Genomic DNA, 20,249 nt, shown 5'->3' on the forward strand with positions numbered 1-20,249 from the left:
TATATATATACACATACATATATATATATATATATATATATATATACACACACACACACACACACAGTCACACAAACAATATATATATATATATATATATATATATTGTATTATATATATATATAGACAAGGGGGGAGTTGATATTAGAGCGACTATTTTGCTAAAAAATTGTGTAAATGTGAATAAATAGTTTGAATAAATATAGTTATAAAATTAATAACAGATTTATTATAGACACAGAGTAAGGGACCTCAAAGATAAAAAAGGTTACCCTTAATCACACATAAATAAACAAGAAAGTATAAAATCCAGAGGCATTTCATACATATATAAATAAAAATATAAATATAAAATCAAGAGGCATTTCATACAATAGTAAACAGATGGAGATAAAAAATTGATTTTAAACTAAATAAATAAGGAATAAATATAGCAGCTTATCTGATACAATGAGAGAGACTGTTTTCACAGTTCATGAGGCATAGGTCAGACACTCCCAAAGCGTTTCGTCTCTAGACTTCATGAAGTCTAGAGACGAAACGCGTTGGGAGTGTCTGACCTATGCCTCATGAACTCTGAAAACAGTCTCTCTCGTTGTATGAAATGCCTCTTGATTTTATATTTATTTATAACACAAGTATTTTTTATGTCGATTCATAGCTGACGGCATAATATTTTAGGTTTTGTTTGCTATATGTACACTATATGCTCACTATATACTGTGTTACTTCACATTGAAAGAGTATTGGCGCCACACCCATCTACTTCTCATATATATATATATATATATATATATATATATATGTGTAACTACACATATCTATACTGAATGTGTGTGTGTATATATATATATATATATATATATATATATGCATGTGTGTACAGCATATGTTTGTTTATATATATATATATATGCATGTGTGTACAGTATATGTTTGTATATATATATATATATATATATTAGGCACACAAATATATACTGTAGATGGCAGCCCCCCAACTGATGTTAAGGAAACATCGGCAGCTGTGGTCTCAATCGATGATTCTATCGATGGCCATTACCACTATATACCTTAAATATTGCCATTTTTATGGTATACAGCTTTTAAAAAATATATATTTTTTTAATAAAATTGTGTTGGATAAGTTTTAAAAATCTGTTAATGACCTAATTCAATAATGAAAATAAACGACAATTTTGGAGCGGTTTTTGGAAAAAAAATTGTCAGATACAATAAGTGGTTAATGAATCAGTATTAGAAAAAAGAATCTTAGTAATTTCCTTGTCTAAAAAAGCTTGTAGTGTCTGCCAGGTCATTTGCATCCAGATCCATGTTGCAAAAAACAATTGTTGTTTACACTCTAAAATAATGAATAGAGCAATCAGTTCAACAAAATATGGTGCTGATTCCACATAAAAATAGTTACGTATGAGTCAGAAGAAACACCGCACACATTTTAAATTGCATTTGGGTGCTGCAATCACATATAAGTAATCTAATCATCCAACTTCCAGCTCACTCAAAGCAGCCAAAAAGAGACCATCACACCACCATATAAAAGTTTAAAAAAGTGCTTATATTGAAAAAGATTACAGCATATTGGCCCTCATTCAGAGCAGGACGCAATTAGTGCTCGCTCGTCCTGAAAATAGGGGTGGCTATTCAAATGAACCGTTCGCTGTTTGCGGTCTGTTCACGCCTCTAGGTATGAACGAGCGAACAAAACTTGCGGTCGTTTTTTAGGAAACTACGCCCCCTGGCCGCTCGCATCCTACGTCATGTCCGCTATTTATTAGATTAATCGAGTACATCGAACAGGGTATGAACTGCTCGCTATTCTTGTGGTCGGTTTTCGCTACCACAATTTTGCGAGCAGTTCTGGCTATAAAATAACCCAGTGACGTGGTCAATGACGCTGCTGTTTTAATTATGCACACCCATAAAACGCCCGTTTTGACCTTTAAGCACGCCTGCGATCGGATCTCCACCTCCCATGATCAAGCACCTTCCCCTGTTACCACCCACATACGCCTCCTCCTGTCACTCAAATTATCAGGCATTCGCTATTTTGCGAGCACATGATTTTCGACCGCACTGACTGGTTCGCGCATGCGTATAACGATCCGTACGCATGCACAGTTGGCCAAACATCGCTCGGAGCGAACGAGCTGCCGCTTACGAGTGGCTCTGAATCAGGCCCATTGTTCACAGCAAGTATGATAACAGAGGATTATCATGATACTCATCATGTCCATAGGGAGGCTTGGTATAGAAGCAGATACCCCCTTCTGCCTGACAACTGTTTCGTTGGATTCCCCGCTATGCTAAGTAAACCTAACACTCCACCCCGCGCGGCTAACTGCTAAGACACCCCCGGCTTACCTCGTTCAGGCTGGTATTTCAATAAGCGGAAATACAGTCTATTGTTATTACATGTGTCATTTTAGTGTGAAATTTAGGGAACCGTGTCATGTCAAAAAGTTATAATCATAATCAACTGAAAACTATAATTGGGACTGTTTTTATATTTATAGGCAGAAGAAACTGAAGAGATTCTGCAAACGGTAGGACATCATTGTGCTACATTATATTTGTATGCAAACTAAAATCACAATGGAGGTCACCTAGGCAGCACTATACACACTGCAGTTACTGCTCAGCGCACAGCAAGGTACTTGACTCCACTCTACACTCGCAGCTTACAAGGTAAGATATAGTGCACCCCAATGTGTGGAGAGGCAAAAAGGTCAATGGGAGGTACTGTATAAAAATTCCAACTCCTACACCTTTAATTGTATTAGTTTATTTTTTTGTCCCAAAACTGCTACTTGTCATTTAACTATATCAGTAGGATAAAGGGAATTACATCTGTTATTACATGTATTTTTTTTTTAGTGTGTGAATAGGCCGGGAAATGTGTCATATCAATAATAGTCATAATCAACTTATATTATTTTAACTGTTTTTGTATTTATAGGCAGAAGAATCTGATGAGATGCATCTATTGGTAAGACATCATTGTGCATTACATTATATTTGTACGTGAAAGTGGAGGTCACTTATGAAGAGCAAGTAACTGTGCAATGTACAGTAAGGTGCTGTACAAGACTCCAGCCCACACTCACAGCTGCCACCCAAGAAAAAACAGACTTGCTGACCTTTATATATTTACTCCAGGAGAGGGCTGGGCTCTTTATATCATTAAGTCCCACCCCATCATGGCTAAATGCTGTGAATCATGGGTCCATAGAGAGGGGCTAAAATATTCTATTTACATTACATTATATTGGCCCCACCCCCTTTCTATCCACTGTCCAATTCACTAGGAAGTGAGTGGAAAGTGGGGGATCCACCCACTCTTCTGTGCATCTGGGGGACTACTCGAAAATCGGGAGTCTCCCAGACATTCCGGGAGAGTAGGTAAGTATGATGGAAAAGTGCATCTTGATGTGCAGAGAGGTGGGAGAATTTCTACACCTTTATTACCACATTTTTAATTGTGTACAAGTTTGTGTTTTGCCAATACAATACTAATTGTCATTTAGGACTTAAATAATTCATTAGGATATGGGACGTACAGTATATTTTAGAACTATTAAAATTATTATTTATTTATATGGCACCACAAGTATTCAGCAGCGCCTTACACAGTACATAAACTAATAAGTGAAGAAGAAACTAGTAATTTACAGTACATTACAGTGCAGGACAAGGACATGGTTTATGTACATTGCTGTAATAGCAATTAAAACGCTCACAATAAGCAGTAGGGAATTAGCAGTCACGTGTTAGGTGCTCTTGTGGGGAGTAAGGCGTAGAAGAATGTGTAATTAGAAGCACATGAGAAAAGAGGTTCCTGCTTGTGAGAGCTTACATTCTAAAGGGGAGGGGCAGACATACAGGCATGACACAGAGTTGGGACATCCAGGAAGAGATAGCAGAGAGACAGTTGGAGACATGGGTGAGGAGAGAGGGGGATAGGTCAGGTAGATTTGAGTATCATTAGAATAGAGATGATATTGGAGGTTAAAAAAGTTGATGAGTTCACCTAAAGAGGACATATATAGGAGAATAGGAGAGGTCCAAGAACAGAACCTTTTGGTATTGCCAACTGTTAGTGGAAGTGGGGGGGAGAGGAGTCATGAGAGGAGACAGAAGGAATGATCAGATAGGTAGGAGGACAGGCAGGATAGGGCCGTGCCATGTACAACAAGAGAGTGAAGGATTTGCAGGAATAGAGGGTGGTCTACAGTGTCAAATGTAGCAAAGCAGTCAAGGAGAATGAGCAGAGAGTAGTGGCCCTTGGATTTGGCAGCAAGTAGGTCATTGCTGACCCTTGTGAGGGCAGTTTCAGTGGAGTGGAGAGAACAGAAGCCAGATTGAAGTGAGTCAAGGAGGGAGTGGGAGGAAAGAAAGGTGGTAAGGCGGTTGTAAACAATATGCTCAAGGAGTTTGGAAGCAAAAGGGAGGAGAGAGATGGGTCAGTAGTTGGAAAGTGTGTTAGGATCAAGGGTAGGTTTTTTAACAAGTGCATGTTTGAATGCAGAAACAGTGCCAGATGATGGGGAGAGATGGAGGAGGTGGGCAAGATGGAAACAGACAGAAGGAGACAGGTAACAGAGGAGATGGGAAGGGATAGGGTCAAGGGGTGAGGTGGAAAGAGGGGAGGATCGGATGAGGGCCATGACTTCCTCTCTAGATACAGGGGGGAAGGATGTCAAAGTTGGTCATAAAGATGGGGAGAGATGGTCAGGGAAAGGAGGGGCAGGAGGGTATGCAGTCGGGAAGCCGGCGGACCTAATCCTGACAGCCGGCTTTCCGACTACTTAATCCTAGTGAGGGTTAAAGGACAGGCATCTAAATCTAGACACCTGTCATTTTACAGACACCGGTAGACCGGTGCCTGGCATTCCGATTGAAGGGACGCCGGGCGCCGAGCGTGGATAGCTGTGTGGGGGGGAGGGTTAGGTTTAGGGTTCCTGAGGGGGAATTAGGGTTAGGCACCCCCCCCAGGAGGTTAGGTTTAGGCTAGGGGAAGGGGGGGGATAGGGTTAGGCACCCCCGGGGGGGACTTAGGGTTAGGTAGTGGGTAAGGGGGGGTTAGGTTTAGGCACTGGGAGGAAGGTTAGGGTTACGCACCCCTAAGGGAGGGTTAGGGTTAGGGGAGGGAATTAGGTTAGTCAATACTTACCAATCAGGATTTTCACTCATGTCGGGCAGCTGCTGTCGGGTGGTAAATCATACCGATTCTGGGCAGGAGTGCCGAGAGTCTGATGGGATAGGATGTCCTCATGTATGAAGTCAATTTTAGATGTAACATAGGTGGCAAAATCAAGGGCAGAGATTGAGGAGGGGAGACAAGGAGGGGAAGGACAGAGGAGGGAGTTGAAAGTGGCAACGAGATCCCGGGGGTTTGATGACTGGGAGATGATGAGAATCTTGAAATATGATTTTTTGTAGAGGGACAGGGCAGCACTGTAGGATGAGAGAATAAATTTGAAATGGAGAAAGTCTGCCTTAGAGCGTGATTTCCCCCACTGACGCTCGGCAATTCGTGAACACTTTTGCAGGTATCTGGTGCATTTGGAATGCCAGGGTTGTGGTGTGGATCTGCGAGGGTGAGTAGTCATTGCCGGAGCAACAGATTCAAGAGCAGAAGTAAGGGAGGCATTGTACAGGGAAGTGGCTTGTTCAGGGCAGGAGAGAGAATGGATAGAGGAAAGAAGAGTCCAGCAGGGAGGAAAAAGCAACAGTGTCAATAGCCTCAATATTACGCTTAGTAATGGTAGCCTTAGGAGGTAGATGAGGGGAAGGAGAGAGGGATAAGTTAAAAGAGAGAAGGTGATGGTCAGACAGGGGGAATGGAGAATTGGAGTAATCAGAAATATCACAATGGTAAGTAAAGACCATGGGAGGGTGAGGAGGTCCATTGGGATAGACCAAATGAAGATGTGAGGGTAAGGAGTTTAAAGGCAGAGGATTCTGTGGGAATGTCAATAGGAATATTAAATTCACCTAGAATAATGTAGGGAAGATCTGAGGAGACAAAGTGAGGGAGCTAGAAAGCAAAGTTGTCAAGGAATTTGGAGGGAGGGCCAGAGGGACAATAGATGACAGCTACTCAGAGTACTGGTTGGAAGAGGTGTATGGCATGAACCTCAAATGTGGATAATATAAGGACTTGTTCAGAGGGTATTAGCTGATAAGAATAACTGTTGGAAAGAAGGACCCCCAACACCACCACCATGGTGACCCCCAGGACGAGGGGTATGAGAGAAGGTGAGGCCCCCAGAGGAGAGAGCAGCACGAGAAGTGGTGTCAGAGGGTGAAAACCAAGTTTCAGTAATGGCTAGGAGATGTAGTGAGTTGGAGATGAAAAGGTCATGGGTGGGGACCAGTTTATTACAGACTGACCTGGTATTCCAGAGGGCACAGGATAGAGGGAAAGCGTTTGTGGGGGAGATGTGAATAAGATTATCAGCGAAGAGGTGAGATTAATTTGGGGGACCGATATGAGTAGAGTGTAGCGAAGGTCGGGCACCTGAGCTAGAAAGGGAACCTGTTGGAGGTGGGCAGAGAGGGAGATGTTGATGTCAGAGGGCTGAAGTGACTGGGAGAGGAGTGCAGGAGGTGGATGAAAGTGGAGTAATGGGAGAGGAGGGGAAAGAAGGCAGACAGAGGAGGGGGGAGAAGGGGAGGAGGAGGTGAAGGAGACAAGGGGGAAAGGATAAAGTCGGAAGCAAGGGGCAGAACAGAGGATTAGGTAGAGACTGAGTGAAGGGGGGAGTTGAAGAAAACATTGTCATGGTGTGGATAAGTAAACTAGAGGGATGAAAATTGGAAATATAAATGAAATATGAATGCAAGAGATTTGCAGAAATGCAAGTGAAAGAACAGTGTTGGTAAATATGTATACAAATTAACACAAGCATGTTATTGAGCAGAATAAAAGTGGGGATATGCATGCAGAAATTTAAAAAAAGTAGACTGTAAGCAGATAAAGCATGTGAGGCTAGGTAAGAGAGATATGGTAAATGACAGTATTTCCAAGTGGAAAGAGGAAAACTGATATAGGCACAAATACAGTATGCATTGAGCTATATGTAAAAATCAGAAGACCAGCATTATTAATAGCAATAGAAGTATTGAGTTCTTGCCGTGACCAGACAGGGAGTCAAGTTGTAACAGTCCTAAATATATATACAGCAAAGGTTTGTCGTGTAGAGATTTTGAACTCACAATTTGTGATGCAAGTTTGTCCTTATATTGTGTGGATTGTTGAAAGATGGAACATAGAGTATTCTCCTTCTCTTTATCTTCAGTTTAACTCTGTCATGATTGGTGCTTGTGAGTTACCTGTCTCAGGTGATGAACTGGATTCTCTGGAGGCCGGCTGGACCGGAACCATGGGCGATGTAGATAGCTCTATTTACAAGACTTGTGTAGCAGTGAAAACTGCCTTTGATGATAAATGACAGGAACTGGAGGAACCGGACTGGGACCGGCAGGGAGACTTGTTGAATTGAACTTATGAACTAAGAACTTGACTCTTGACTGGAACAACGTGGACTGAACTTATGAGCTTGGAACTTGACTCTGGACTGGAATGTGACAATGGCTGAAGGGAAGTCAGGTAATGCTGAGACGAGGGCTAAACAGGGTAATCTGGAATTACTATGACAAAGGCTGGAACTCAGGTGCAGGCTGGAATGGATAATTGGGAATAACAGGTTTCAGGAAGGAATGGGTAGGTTTGGGAATTTTAGGTTCAGGGAGGGAGTAGGTAGGTAAAAGGGGGAGGAGTTGATCCACAGCAGGAAGCAAAGCAGGGTGACACGATGCAGGTTTACAGAGTGCCAGGGACCAACCAGGAGTAGGACTAGCTGCAGAGCACAGGCCAGGTATTGCTGTAACAGGACGTCTGGATGCCAGGTATGACTGTAGCAGGTTTTCGGGATGCACCAGGGGTTGCTGTCAGCAGGCTTACTGGATTGCCAGGTTTAGCTGTAGCATGTTTTCTGGAAGCACCGGGGGTTGCTGCCAGCAGATTTACTGGATTGCCAGGTACAGCTGTAACAGGTTTTCTGGATTGCACCAGGGGTTGCTGTAGCAGGTTTCAGGGATATACTTGAATGCAGAAACAGCATGAACCATACACCACAGGAAGACGAGATGTTCAGGCCCAGAATGCTATCAGGGGAGGATATATATACCCTGGGTCTGGCAGCAAATGGTGGATACGGACAGGTGGTGTGGCAGTAGCATTCTGAGTGGTGGAAGGCACAACATGCAGAGAGATTATTAATCTCTGCAGCTCTGAGAATCAGAACCACGCCTGCAATTCCAATCAGGGCTAGCAGTGCTCACAGACAGAGGAGAGGCCAGGTGCAATAATCAGAGCAAATCCTCCAGGCAAATTACACACACAGATCCATGGGGCCGCTGACAGGGGTAAGTCTCAAGGCAAAAATGGTGACAACTAGACAGGGTCGTGACAAACTCAGGTACAACGCTACAGTTAAACACTAAAAAAAATCTGCACTTTGAAATAATGCACACTCCAGTCAGGCCTCCAGCCTAGATAATAATACTTATACAGAGATGCAGTCAAGTGTGGACACTAATTAATAAAAAATAAACATTGGCCATCCAAAAGAAAGCTAGCAATAAAATGGCTTAAGTAAACAGGCAACACATACCAAACATCTAGGACTAGAAATAAATCATGCCTTCACTCAGTCAATAGACTGGAGAGAATCCTTAAATCAAATTAACTACTATTACAATTCATAAGGTATTAGGAACAATAGCACATGGCATCAGTATAGAAATAACTAGTTACCTGTTAGGATAATTAATAAGCCAGGCACAAGAGGTGGAACACTCTGCAGTATAATACCCCTTTTACACCGGAGCTAAAACCCGGGTTTTTGAAGGGTTAACCCCGGGCAGCTCCCTGGTGTAAAAGGGGAGAGGGTTGGATCACCAGGTCGAGTGACCCGGCAATCCAACCCAGGTAACTAGCAGGGTTTAACACGGCCGTAGCCCGTGAAACCCTTCTGTGAGAACAGCATACTCCGGGTCACGATGACCTGGAGTGCGCTGCTAGCCGGCCGATTGGCCCGGCTTCATTGGCGCTTGGAGATGACGTCATCTCCAAGCGACCACTTTCACTCCTCAAAAGCCGGGTCTATGCAGACCCGACTGCGGTGTGAGCGGCGCTAACTCGGGAATATCCCGAGTCGGCGCCGGCAAAATTCCGGGTCTGATCCGGATAGGAACTTTGTTCCAACTCTGGGTCAGACCCGGAATTTAGGTGGAAAAGGGGTATAATTCAGTATAGAAATAACTAGTTACCTGTTAGGATAATTAATAAGCCAGGCACAAGAGGTGGAGCACTCTGCAGTATAATTTAGTATACAAATAACTGGTTACCTATTAGGATAATTAATAAACCAGGCACAAGAGGTGGAGCACTCTGCAGTATAAATCAGTATATAAATAACTGGTTACCTGTTGGAGAGAAAGGAAAGAGGCAGGGTCAATTAATTCAAGATCAGCAGAAGATATAAGTAATAACTAATAATGCAGGTACAGTATAACGCTACAGTTACACACTTAGAAAAATCTGCACAGTGAAATATTGCACTCTAATAATAATAAGCAATTTTGTGTGGGAATAAATAATATTCAGAGAATTTTTAATGTAATTTTTTTTACTTATAGGAGATTAAACCTACAATTGAAAAGCTGAGACTAACGGTAAGACGACATTATACTACAGTAGATTTGTATGTGAAATTCTAAATACAGTAGAAATCACTTATAGAACATACTTATAGAACTCACAGCAAAATAGTGAAAATCTACCTAGAATTATTTTTGCTCTATTTTAACAGCCATTTTTTATGCTGACTAATATGTTTATTGTAATCTATCTATCTATCTATCTATCTATCTATCTATCTATCTATCTATCTATCTATCTATCTATCTATCTATCTATATATCTATCTATCTCACTGGCATCACTAGGGGGGTGCAGGCTGAACTGGGAGACACCATCCAAAGGGGTGACATCAAAATAGCAGAGCTATTGACACCATCAGATTGTGTCACCGTGAAGCCAGGACATGGAGAGAGGCAGGGGAGAGACTGTGGTCTGCCCCAGCAGCTGCAAGAGTTTTTTCTGTGTGCAGAGCATGGGAGGGAGTAGCGCCTCCAAGATCGGCACACAAGGGGGCGTGGCTTCACAGGATGTGGGCCCCGCCTCCTTTCAGGAGCGCACGTTTATGGCGTGCAAAAGAGCTCAGTCCAGCTGCATCGGGTGTCACCCAGATAAGTGATACTTCTGATCTATCTATCCAAATATTTTAAGGGTGAATTATAATTATATTTCACTTGTGTGTAAGTGTGCCCCAACTAAATAGTTTTTTTTTGTTTCTATGCAATCACCCCTCAGAGGACATATTCAACTCTTGGGAGCACCACCAATGTATTTGTTTACATTTTTAGAACCCTACAAATTTATTTAAAAAATAGTTGGTCCTTAAGAAACTTTTTTTGTATGTTTTTTTTTTCTCTGAGCAAAATCAACCCCACCCCAAAAAATCATCTGAGAATTTTTAAAGGTCAATTTTTTCACTTATAGAAGAATAAACCTTCCTTCTATCTATCTATCTATCTATCTATCTATCTATCTATCTATCTATCTATCTATCTATCTATCTATGGTACAGGTCACAATTGATTTTGCTTACCAAATATTTTAAGGATGAATATTAAAAGTTAAGTTTTTGAAATATAATTATGTCTTTTGTTTGTAAGTGTGCTCCAACAAAATAGTTATTTTTGTTTCTATGCAATCACCCTTCAGAGGATGTATTCAACTCTTGGGAGCACAACCAATGTATTTGTTTACATTTTTAGAACACTATATATTTATATATTAGACAGTTGGTCCTAAATAAACTTTTTTCTGTATGTTTTTGCATTTTTTCTGAGCAAAATCAACCCCACCCCCAAATCTAACATTGAGATATATGCCTCCTCCCCATCCATAACTTGACAACTTAACTGGCTTTTTTCCCCCTAAAAATGCTCAGAAATTATCATATTTCATTTTTCCAGATAATTAAGTTTAGAATTTAAAAATGGATTTAAATATTTTATTGCAAAAAATCTGACTCCATCTTCATACAGTATGCCACTGAGGGCCCTCATTGAAACATTAACTCCCACAAGCATTACTCCCCAAGCTCTGGTAACAAACAATGGGCCTGATTCAGACCCACTCGCGAGCGGCTGTCCGCTCGCAAGTGGGTCGATGTTATGCACTGAGCATGCGCACGATGGAGGGAGCTCCGTCGTGCGCATGTGCCAGACGCGACGAGCGAAGGAAAGTCCTTCGCTCGTTGTGTCCGATCAAAGGGGGCGTGCTGTCAATGTTGATTGACAGCACGCCCCCTTTGGTGGGCGTGCTGGGGGCGTGCCTCCCTGACGGGGGCGTTCCCACGGGAACGCCTCCCGTCAGAAGCCGGCCCACTGACATCACTAGTGATGTCAGTGGGAGTGATTTTGGCTCTGATAGAGCCAAAATCACTCCGGAGCTTGCGGTTGAAAACCTCAACCGCAGGCTCCGGCTCGCAAATTCGATGGTCGCGATGGTCTCGACCATCGCGGCCATCACAAAGCACGCTCGTATAGCCTGTGGGTGGTGACCCACAGCTATACGAGCGTCCAGGAGGACGCTCCATGAAAATGGAGCCCGGCCCTCATTCAGAGCGTGCGCTCTGCTCAGAGCGTACGGCTCTGAATGAGGGCCAATGTCCATTTACTCAGGGCCGGCCCAAGGCTAAATTTTTTGGTAAGCAAATATAGATTTTGGCGCCCCTTATATGTATGATTGTGTGATTTAAATATAGATGAAATAGTGGTCCCTGACTCCAGGCACACTTGAAAATAATTGTATACTGTGTAATAATCTAGTTCTATATGGAATAGAAATAGATTTCTGGGTTCATTTTCAGAAGATTTCCAATAAGGCCAGATGTAGCCTTACCCATTATGGGTAGCAGACAGGTAAAGCTGAGAAACTTTAACTTCATGTAAATAAGCCAAGAGGTGAGAATAAATGATGTAGGGTCTGGTACTACATCCAGTTCTGTAACACATAGCTACAAAAGATGTGAGTAGTGGATAAAAGTGCCCCAGTTATGCCCCAGGTCTGGATAATAATGTGACAATACACAAGGTGAATCTTTAGATCAAAAACCAGATTATATTTAAAAAAAAAAAAAAAACCATGTCATGGACACTCTTAACATTATGGAACTTTGAACTTTTGTTTAAATTTACATAAATTAAGATCGAAACAGCCCCTGTCATATACAAGTAATGTATAACCCCACCCCCTCTACACAAAATGTGACGGCACCCCCTTCCCTTCCATATACAAAATGTGACGGCACCCCCTTCCCTTCCATATACAAAATGTGACGGCACCCACTTCCCTTACATACAAAAAATGTGACGGCACCCACTTCCCTTACATACAAAAAATGTGACGGCACCCACTTCCCTTACATACAAAAAATGTGACAGGGGTAGGAGAGGAGACAGGCTGTCACACACCGGGGTAGGAGAGGAGACAGGCTGTCACACACCGGGGTAGGAGAGGAGACAGGCTGTCACACATCGGGGTAGGAGAGGAGACAGGTTGTCACACACCGGGGTAGGAGAGGAGACAGGCTGTCACACACCGGGGTAGGAGAGGAGACAGGCTGTGACACACAGGGGTAGGAGAGGAGACAGTCTGTCACACATGGGGGGGAGACAGGGTGGGAGAGGAGACAGGCTGTCACACACGGGGGGGGAAACAGGCTGTCACACACAGGGGTAGGAGAGGAGACAGGCTGTCACACACAGGGGTGGGAGAGGAGACAGGCTGTCACACACAGGGGTGGGAGAGGAGACAGGCTGTCACACACAGGGGTGGGAGAGGAGACAGGTTGTCACACACAGGGGGGGAGAGGAGACAGGCTGTCACACACAGGGGGGGAGAGGAGACAGGCTGTCACACACAGGGGGGGGAGAGGAGACAGGCTGTCACACACAGGGGGGGGGGACAGGCTGTCACACACAGGGGTAAGAGAGGAGACAGGCTGTGACACACAGGGGTAGGAGAGGAGACAGTCTGTCACACATGGGGGGGAGACAGGCTGTCACACACAGGGGAGTTAGAGGCTGGCTAACGAGAGAGGGGGAAGCAAGCTATCACTTGCAGAAAGGGAAGGACTAAGCTGTCACACGCAGGTGGAGGGTGAGGGCAAAGGATGTCATGCACAGGAAAGGGTGGAGACTGGAGAGACTTGTCATTTGTAGGAGTAGCACCCCTGGGTCCAGTGCCCATGAACCCCTGAGCCGTTACCTGGTTCTAGCTGGGTGTGAGGGCTGTCCTGCAAGCGCTGCTCCGTGTGTGCAGAGAAGAGTACCAGCAGCCAATCCATTCCTTTGCCTCTTCCACTCTCTGGAGCAGCTGAGACTCACTGAAAGCCTTACTATGCTAAGAGCTCCTCCGCGGGCCGCTCTGCCAAGTGCAGGCAAGCTGCCTGTCATGCATTGGGGCGGGACCAAAAAAAAAATCCCCCGGCCGATAGTCGAGTAGGCCCCACAGTGTGTCTGCCAGCCTTGAATATGCCCGCTAAATTCAATTGCCAATCCGCCCCTGCCGCCGCTCCCATTCATAAAACGCCCTTACTTCAGGTGGACTCAGCAGCAGCCTCTTCCCCAGGAAGGTGTCTAGTCCCCATTATAGCGCGCTTAGCTTTTCCGAGTTCAGCTGGATATCCTCCGCACGCCCCCCAGCCGTCAGGCAGCTGCGCACGTATCTTCTCCGCCAAACGCGGGCCGTGGCTCCCGTCCCATCCCTCCACCACCGCGCTCCCGTCCTAGCCATTACCACGATGTGCCTGCGTCCTTCGACGTGACGTCATGACGTCACGTTGCACCAATACAAGGAATCGGACGGCTGCCCATTAACAGCTGCTGGCTGTATTTAATTAAATTAGAAATCAGCATGGTCGCGGCCGTGGCGCCTTTCACTCTGTGGCACCCTACGCGGCCGCGTACCATGCGTAATTATAGAACCGGCCCTGCATTTACTGTTAGTATTTAGAAACAGAATAATAAACATCCTAGCCGCCATGCAGGGCACTACCTCACTTCTTGAACCTTGACTAAAAAGGCCTCCTGACCTGGTATGACTTCCACAAAGTCTCTTTGGTCTTCCCTGCCTGCATGCAAGTATGGACACTGGCCTCCTGGCCTTTATAACTTAAAGGTCTACTGGACTGGCTTGGCTGCCACCTCATCACATACACACTCAGACATTTGTGGTCCTCATGTCTGACTGCAGGTCTGGACTTGTCACTGGACTCTTTGGCTGCCACAGCCCTCTTTGGAATGTCTCCACATGCAGCCTGATTGGTCTGCTTAAGTTCTCCTTGGACTGACTCTACTCAGCACACCTTAGGTGTTGTCACACCTATTTTTTTGTTCACTGTGTGGGTGGATCCCTTCAGTCTCACATATAATTCATGGCTCACTATTGCCCTCTATGCTGATACTGCCACACATCCCCCTCCCCAGCTCACAACCCCTGGGTTGAGCGATTTGGGACGAGGTAAGTTTATTATGCAGTCCCTTTTCACATCAGGGCCCTTCACCGCATCCCTGAATATCATCTGTGTGTAAGATTATTGTCACGCTTGTTTTGTTTGTGAACCTGAGTTTGTGTAAACTCTATATGGGTGACTGGAGGACTTTATGTGAGGCTGGCTGGTCTGAGAAAAACACTAGACATGTAGAAAAGAGGTAGATGCTATCCCTGACCAGGAATCAAACCTGGGTCTCGGCAGAGGGATGCCGGATCATACCCACTAGACCACCAGGGACTTTGGTGTTGGTGACAGAATGATATGTGTAGCAGAAAAGAGTGTGGCAGTAGACTAACCAGGCTGATTACTGGATTGATACTGTAGGTAAGATACCTTACTTGATAACTGTAATCCGGAAATACTGGAGAGGTAGGCTTGGCAGGGTATTACAGTATGCAGGCTAGTACTGGATTGTCGCTGTAGTTCAAGATCTGGTGCACTCAGATGGAAGCAGAGCTGGAATGCAGACAGAACACTGGAATGGATGGTAGTGGATAACCAGGAATGGAACCAGGAACCAGGAAGCAGTAATGCACTGGAATTACCTGTGTAGTCTAAATAGGTAAGGAGCAGAATCAGTTGTTCAGGATGTGCTGGGATGTGAAACAGAACCAGCTATACAGGATATGCTTGGATGCAGAGCAGAAGCAGATATTCAAGATGTGCTGGAATGTGGAGCAGAACCAGCTATTTAGGATGTGCTGGGATGTGGAGCAGAAGCAGCTATACAGGTTGTACTGGGATGTGGAGCAGACCCAGCTATTCAGGATATGCTGGTATGCAGAGCAGAACCAGCTATACAGGATATGCTGGGATGTGGAGCATAACCAGCTATTTGGGATGTGCTGGGATGCAGAGCAGAATCAGCTATACAGGTTGTGCAGGGATGCAGAGCAGAACCAGCTATTCCGGATATGGTGGGTGTGGAGCAGAACCTGCTATTCGGGATGTGCTGCCAGGAAATGATGAGCACTTGCTTGTACAGTAGCAGAATCAGGGACCAGGTGCAGACAAACTACCTGTGCAGCCAGACGAATGGTAGGCACAGGTCTGGAGAGGATGCAGGAGTCTGTATAGTACTTAGGGACAAAACTGCACAGTCAGGTCACAGATGAATGCAATACTAAAACATAACTGGGAGTGGTTTCAGGATTCTTAGTAGAAGAGTGAAAGTGCAAGTGAACCACATAGTTGGTGATTAGACTCAGAGCAGGCAAACACAGTCTCAAGCAATGGTTAGCAGTTGCTAGGAGAGATACCAATAGGCAGGGGTGTAACTAGACCTAGGGGAGCCCCATAGCAAAATTTTCACAGGCTCCCCTCGGCCCCTGCCCCCCCACACTCCCCCCTGCTCGTTTCCCGGGTTGAAATGCCAGGTCGCTCGACCCGGGTTATTTCAACTGGGCCCTTTCACACTGAGCAATAACTTGGGTTGCTAAGCATTCACGTGAAATAACCAATGTTATTGCTGGCAGTGTGGAGGTGACACAGCTGTAAGGCTGTTTTGCTGTATGCATTTACTAAGTCAGCATTCACATTTACAGTGTGAACATGATGACATTATGTCAGTGTCAGCATTGACATCAGTGGAGTAACTAAGGGGGGTTGAGCAGGGCGTGTGCCCTAGGCACCGTAGGACTGGCGGTGTGGGGGGGCACCACCAGCCACGGTCCGGCCCGCCCTAGTTAGGCAGTGTAGCGCCAACCACAGTGAGTGTGGTCAGTGCTACACATTTACACAGGACCGGCGCTAGGCTTCCAGCGCCGGTCCTGTGCTGCACAGCTGAGCCCCTTCCCTCCCCCTGAGCGCTTGCCCAATAGCACCAGGAGGAGGGTGGGAGGCAGGCTCAGGCTGTTCTAACACACACATCACCGCCGCATGGCGGCGATGTGTGTGTTAATCAGCAGCCAATGAGAGTCAGACAGACTCTCATTGGCGGCTGCTGCTGCTGCACACACATCTCCGCCAGTGCTGGCGGAGATATGTGTGTTAAACAGCAGCCAAAGAGAGTCAGATAGACTCTCATTGGTTACTGCAGCGCCCACTGCAAGAGTGGGCTCCCTTCCGGCTCCTGCAGTGGGTAATAGGAGAGACGTCATGACGTCTCTCCCATAATGCAGAGCGCGCCAGCCCCGGAGGGCGGACGCCGCAGCGGTGGCGGGAGCCGGAGCGTGGATGCAGGTAAGTTTTATTTTTATTTTATTTTTTTGCTATGAATTTGGGGGGGACACCTCTACTGGGGGCAGTAATCAGGGGGACTACTACTGGGGGCAGTAATCGGGGGGACTACTACTGGGGGCAGAAATTGGGGGCACCATTGGGGGGAACCTTTACTGGGGGCACCACATGGGGGACTACTACTGGAGGCACCACTGGGGGGACCTCTACTGGGGGCGCTAATTGGGGGGACTACTACTGGAGGCACCACTGGGAAGACTACTACTGGAGGCACCACTGGGGGGACCTCTACTGTGGGCACTAATTGGGGGGACTACTACTGGGGCACTCCATCAGGGACCACTACTGGGGAGACTACTCTTGGGGGCACTATATAAAGGGCACTGCATAGGGGGGGACTACTACTTGGGGCACTATATAAAGGGCACTGCATAGGGGGGACTTCTACTGGGGGCACTATATAAAGGGCACTGCATAGGGGGACCACAACTGGGGGCACTGCATGGGGGGGACTGCTACTGGAGGCACTATATAAGCGGCACTGCATAAGGGGGGTCTACCACTGGGGGCACTATATAAGGGGCTTACTACTGGAGGCACAAGGGACAATGCACTGGGGGCACTAAATAGGGAGGACTACTACAAGGGGCACTGGATAGTGGGGACCACTACTGGGGGGCTGCATAAAGGGGATTACTACTGGGGGCACTGTATCAGAGGCACAACTGGGGGCCTGCATAATGGGGACCACTACTGGGGGCACTGTATAAGGGGAACTAATGGGGAGCTGCACAAGGGGAACCACTACTGGGGGTACTGTACAAGGGGCACTACTGGGGGCCTGCATAAGAGGGACCACTACTGGGGGCACTGCATAGGGCAGACTGTATAAAGAGCACTACAGGGGTTAAGGTGCATATGGAAAGGAATGTTAAGAGTGACGAGAAAGGGGAATATGTGTCCTGTTGACACACCCCATTGTTAAGTGACCCCGCCCCTTGTGACCACGCCCATTTTTTTGCCGTGCGCGCATACGGGGGTGAGGCTCCATTCTAAAATTTGCCCTTGGCTCCAAATACCCTAGTTGCGCCACTAATTGACATACAGTTCATATGTCGATATTATGTACTGTAGTCGACAGTGTATGTTGACATTATGACCACTGACACCTGCAATTAATTTACATACCTGCTGCATTCTGCAGTATTTATAATAGAATCATACATGCATGTGGGGTAATTGCAGTGAGCTGTGCAGCAGGTGTCACTGCCCAGTGCCTGCTCTGATACATTATACAATCTGTAACTATAGCCATGTCACAGTGTCACCATGCTTTGCTGCTCAATGCATTGCGCAATTACTATATAAAATAAATATACATTTACCGCCAATGACATCAAGCACACCAAGTTGCAGTGACCTGACCTCTGCCCAGGGCTCACCCTACTGACCACAACAAAAACTGAGCAGCACTAACCTGACCTTAGGCCCCCATATAAAAACTCACCACCGACACAGACAAAGGAACTTCAGCTGGTCATGTTGTCACCCACAGCTATACGAGCGTCCAGGAGGACGCTCCATTTTCATGGAGGAGGACCCTGATTCAGAGCGAGCGCTCTGGTCAGAGCGTCCGGCTCTGAATCAGGCCCTTAGTCTCTACACCAGCAGCTCCTAACACATGGTTACATTAGATATGAGAACAAATAGGACCACTAGAGCGGATATAGGGCCTGATTCAGAGCCGCTCGCTCTGAATCAGGGCCGGGCTTTTTTTTTTTGGAGCGGCTTCTTGGCCGCTTGCATATTGCGAGCGGCCATGATGATGGTTGCGATGGTCAAGACCATCGCGACCATCGGGCTTGCGACAAGACCCTTGTGGTAGGGTCTCGTTCATCGCAAGCCCCAGAGAGCTTTCGGCCACGAGTGATGTCAGTGGGGCCGCCCCCAAACGGCCCCCAAACAGCAAGCATTCCCTCCGTTTGGGCAGCCACCCCCCCGGCCCGCCCACCAAAGGGGGCGAGCTGTCACTCAACATGGACAGCTCGCCCCCTTTGGTGCAAGACCCGCAGCGACGGATTGCCCATCGCTAGCCGGGTCTCGCGCATGCGCACAACGGAGCCGGCTCCGTCATGCACATGCGCTGTGGGCCACCATCGACCAGGTTGCGAGCGCTCAGCACTTGCAACTGGGTCTGAATCAGGCCTATAGTTTTGTTCACAACTGCACTACATAAACTCATCACAAAGGAATCACGTTTATGGTGGAATACAAAAACATTACAATAGTATCTAACCAAGAACCTAATACACAAAGGACTAAGAATTAAAAAAATGTCCAACATATAACACAGAGAATACATCGTTCATAAACAAATCTGACACTATCATCCATGAATGTTCAAATAATCTCATGAGGCTTTTTATCAACATGCATTTAGCAGAAAGCACGACTATAGAAACAGAGGGCCTGATTCAGATCCGGTCGCAAGCGCTGAGCGCTCGCAAATGGGTTGATGGTGACCCAGAGCGCATGCGCACAATGGAGCTGGCTCCATCGTGCTCTTGCGCGAGACCTGGATAGCGATGGGCACTCCGTCACTCTGGGTCTCGCAACAAAGGGGGCGAGCTGTCGATATTGAGTGACAGCTCGCCCCCTTGGTGGGCGGGCCAGGGGGTGGCTGCCCAAACGGAGGTGTTCCCATGAGAACGCCTCTCATTTGGGGGCGGCCCCACTGACATCACTTGTGAGAGCCAAAAGCAATCTGGGGCTTGCAGCCATGAGACCCTACCACAAGGGTCTCGTCGCAAGCCCGATGGTCGCGATGGTCTTGACCATCGCGACCATCATCATGGCCGCTCGCTATAGTTGTGGGTGGTCGCCAACAGCTATGCGAGCGGCCAGGAGGCCGTTCAAAAAAAAATAGCCCGGCCCTGATTCAGAGCAAGCGCTCTGTCAGAGCGAGCGGCTGAATCAGGCCCTATATCCGCTCTAGTGGTCCTATTTGTTCTCATATCTAATGTACCCATGTGGTAGGAGCTGCTGGTGTAGAGACGAAATTAACACAGTTGATAAAATTAGAAGAAAAAATGAAACGCTTGCTACCTATATATATATGCTTTCTGGCTGCAGCTCTATCAAAGCTTGGTGGTCTATTTACTAAGCAGTGTTAGGAGACAGAGTGAAAAGTGATAAGAAAATGATAAGGTGCCAGCCAATCAGCTCCCAACTGTCATCTCACAGGCTGTGTTTGAAAAATGACAGTTGGGAGCTGATTGGCTGGCAGAGGTCCTGATTCAGAGACAGACGCTCTGAAAGAGCACTCGCTCTGAATCTGGGTGTTTTTTTTTT

General features: G+C 46.2%; 1 protein-coding gene across 2 annotated transcripts in view; it reads left to right on the forward strand.

Annotated features, from left to right (window-relative positions):
- The window catches only part of LOC148534438 (apolipoprotein L3-like), a 75,025-nt gene that overhangs the window by 17,923 nt on the left and 36,853 nt on the right, over positions 1–20,249 (forward strand). Inside the window, exons 3-5 of one of the 2 annotated variants that reach the window (XM_088466859.1) lie at positions 2,538–2,567; positions 2,981–3,010; positions 9,730–9,765. In XM_088466859.1, coding sequence (XP_088322985.1) covers positions 2,538–2,567; positions 2,981–3,010; positions 9,730–9,765 — 96 coding nt within the window. Of the gene's footprint in view, positions 1–2,537; positions 2,568–2,980; positions 3,011–7,577; positions 7,637–9,729; positions 9,766–20,249 lie in introns of those variants that run through there. The other variant, XM_088466861.1, reaches the window with a different exon arrangement.

The sequence above is a fragment of the Taudactylus pleione genome, unplaced genomic scaffold, assembly GCF_031769625.1.
Source record: "Taudactylus pleione unplaced genomic scaffold, aTauple2 ptg000066l, whole genome shotgun sequence".
Lineage (NCBI taxonomy): Eukaryota > Metazoa > Chordata > Amphibia > Anura > Myobatrachidae > Taudactylus > Taudactylus pleione.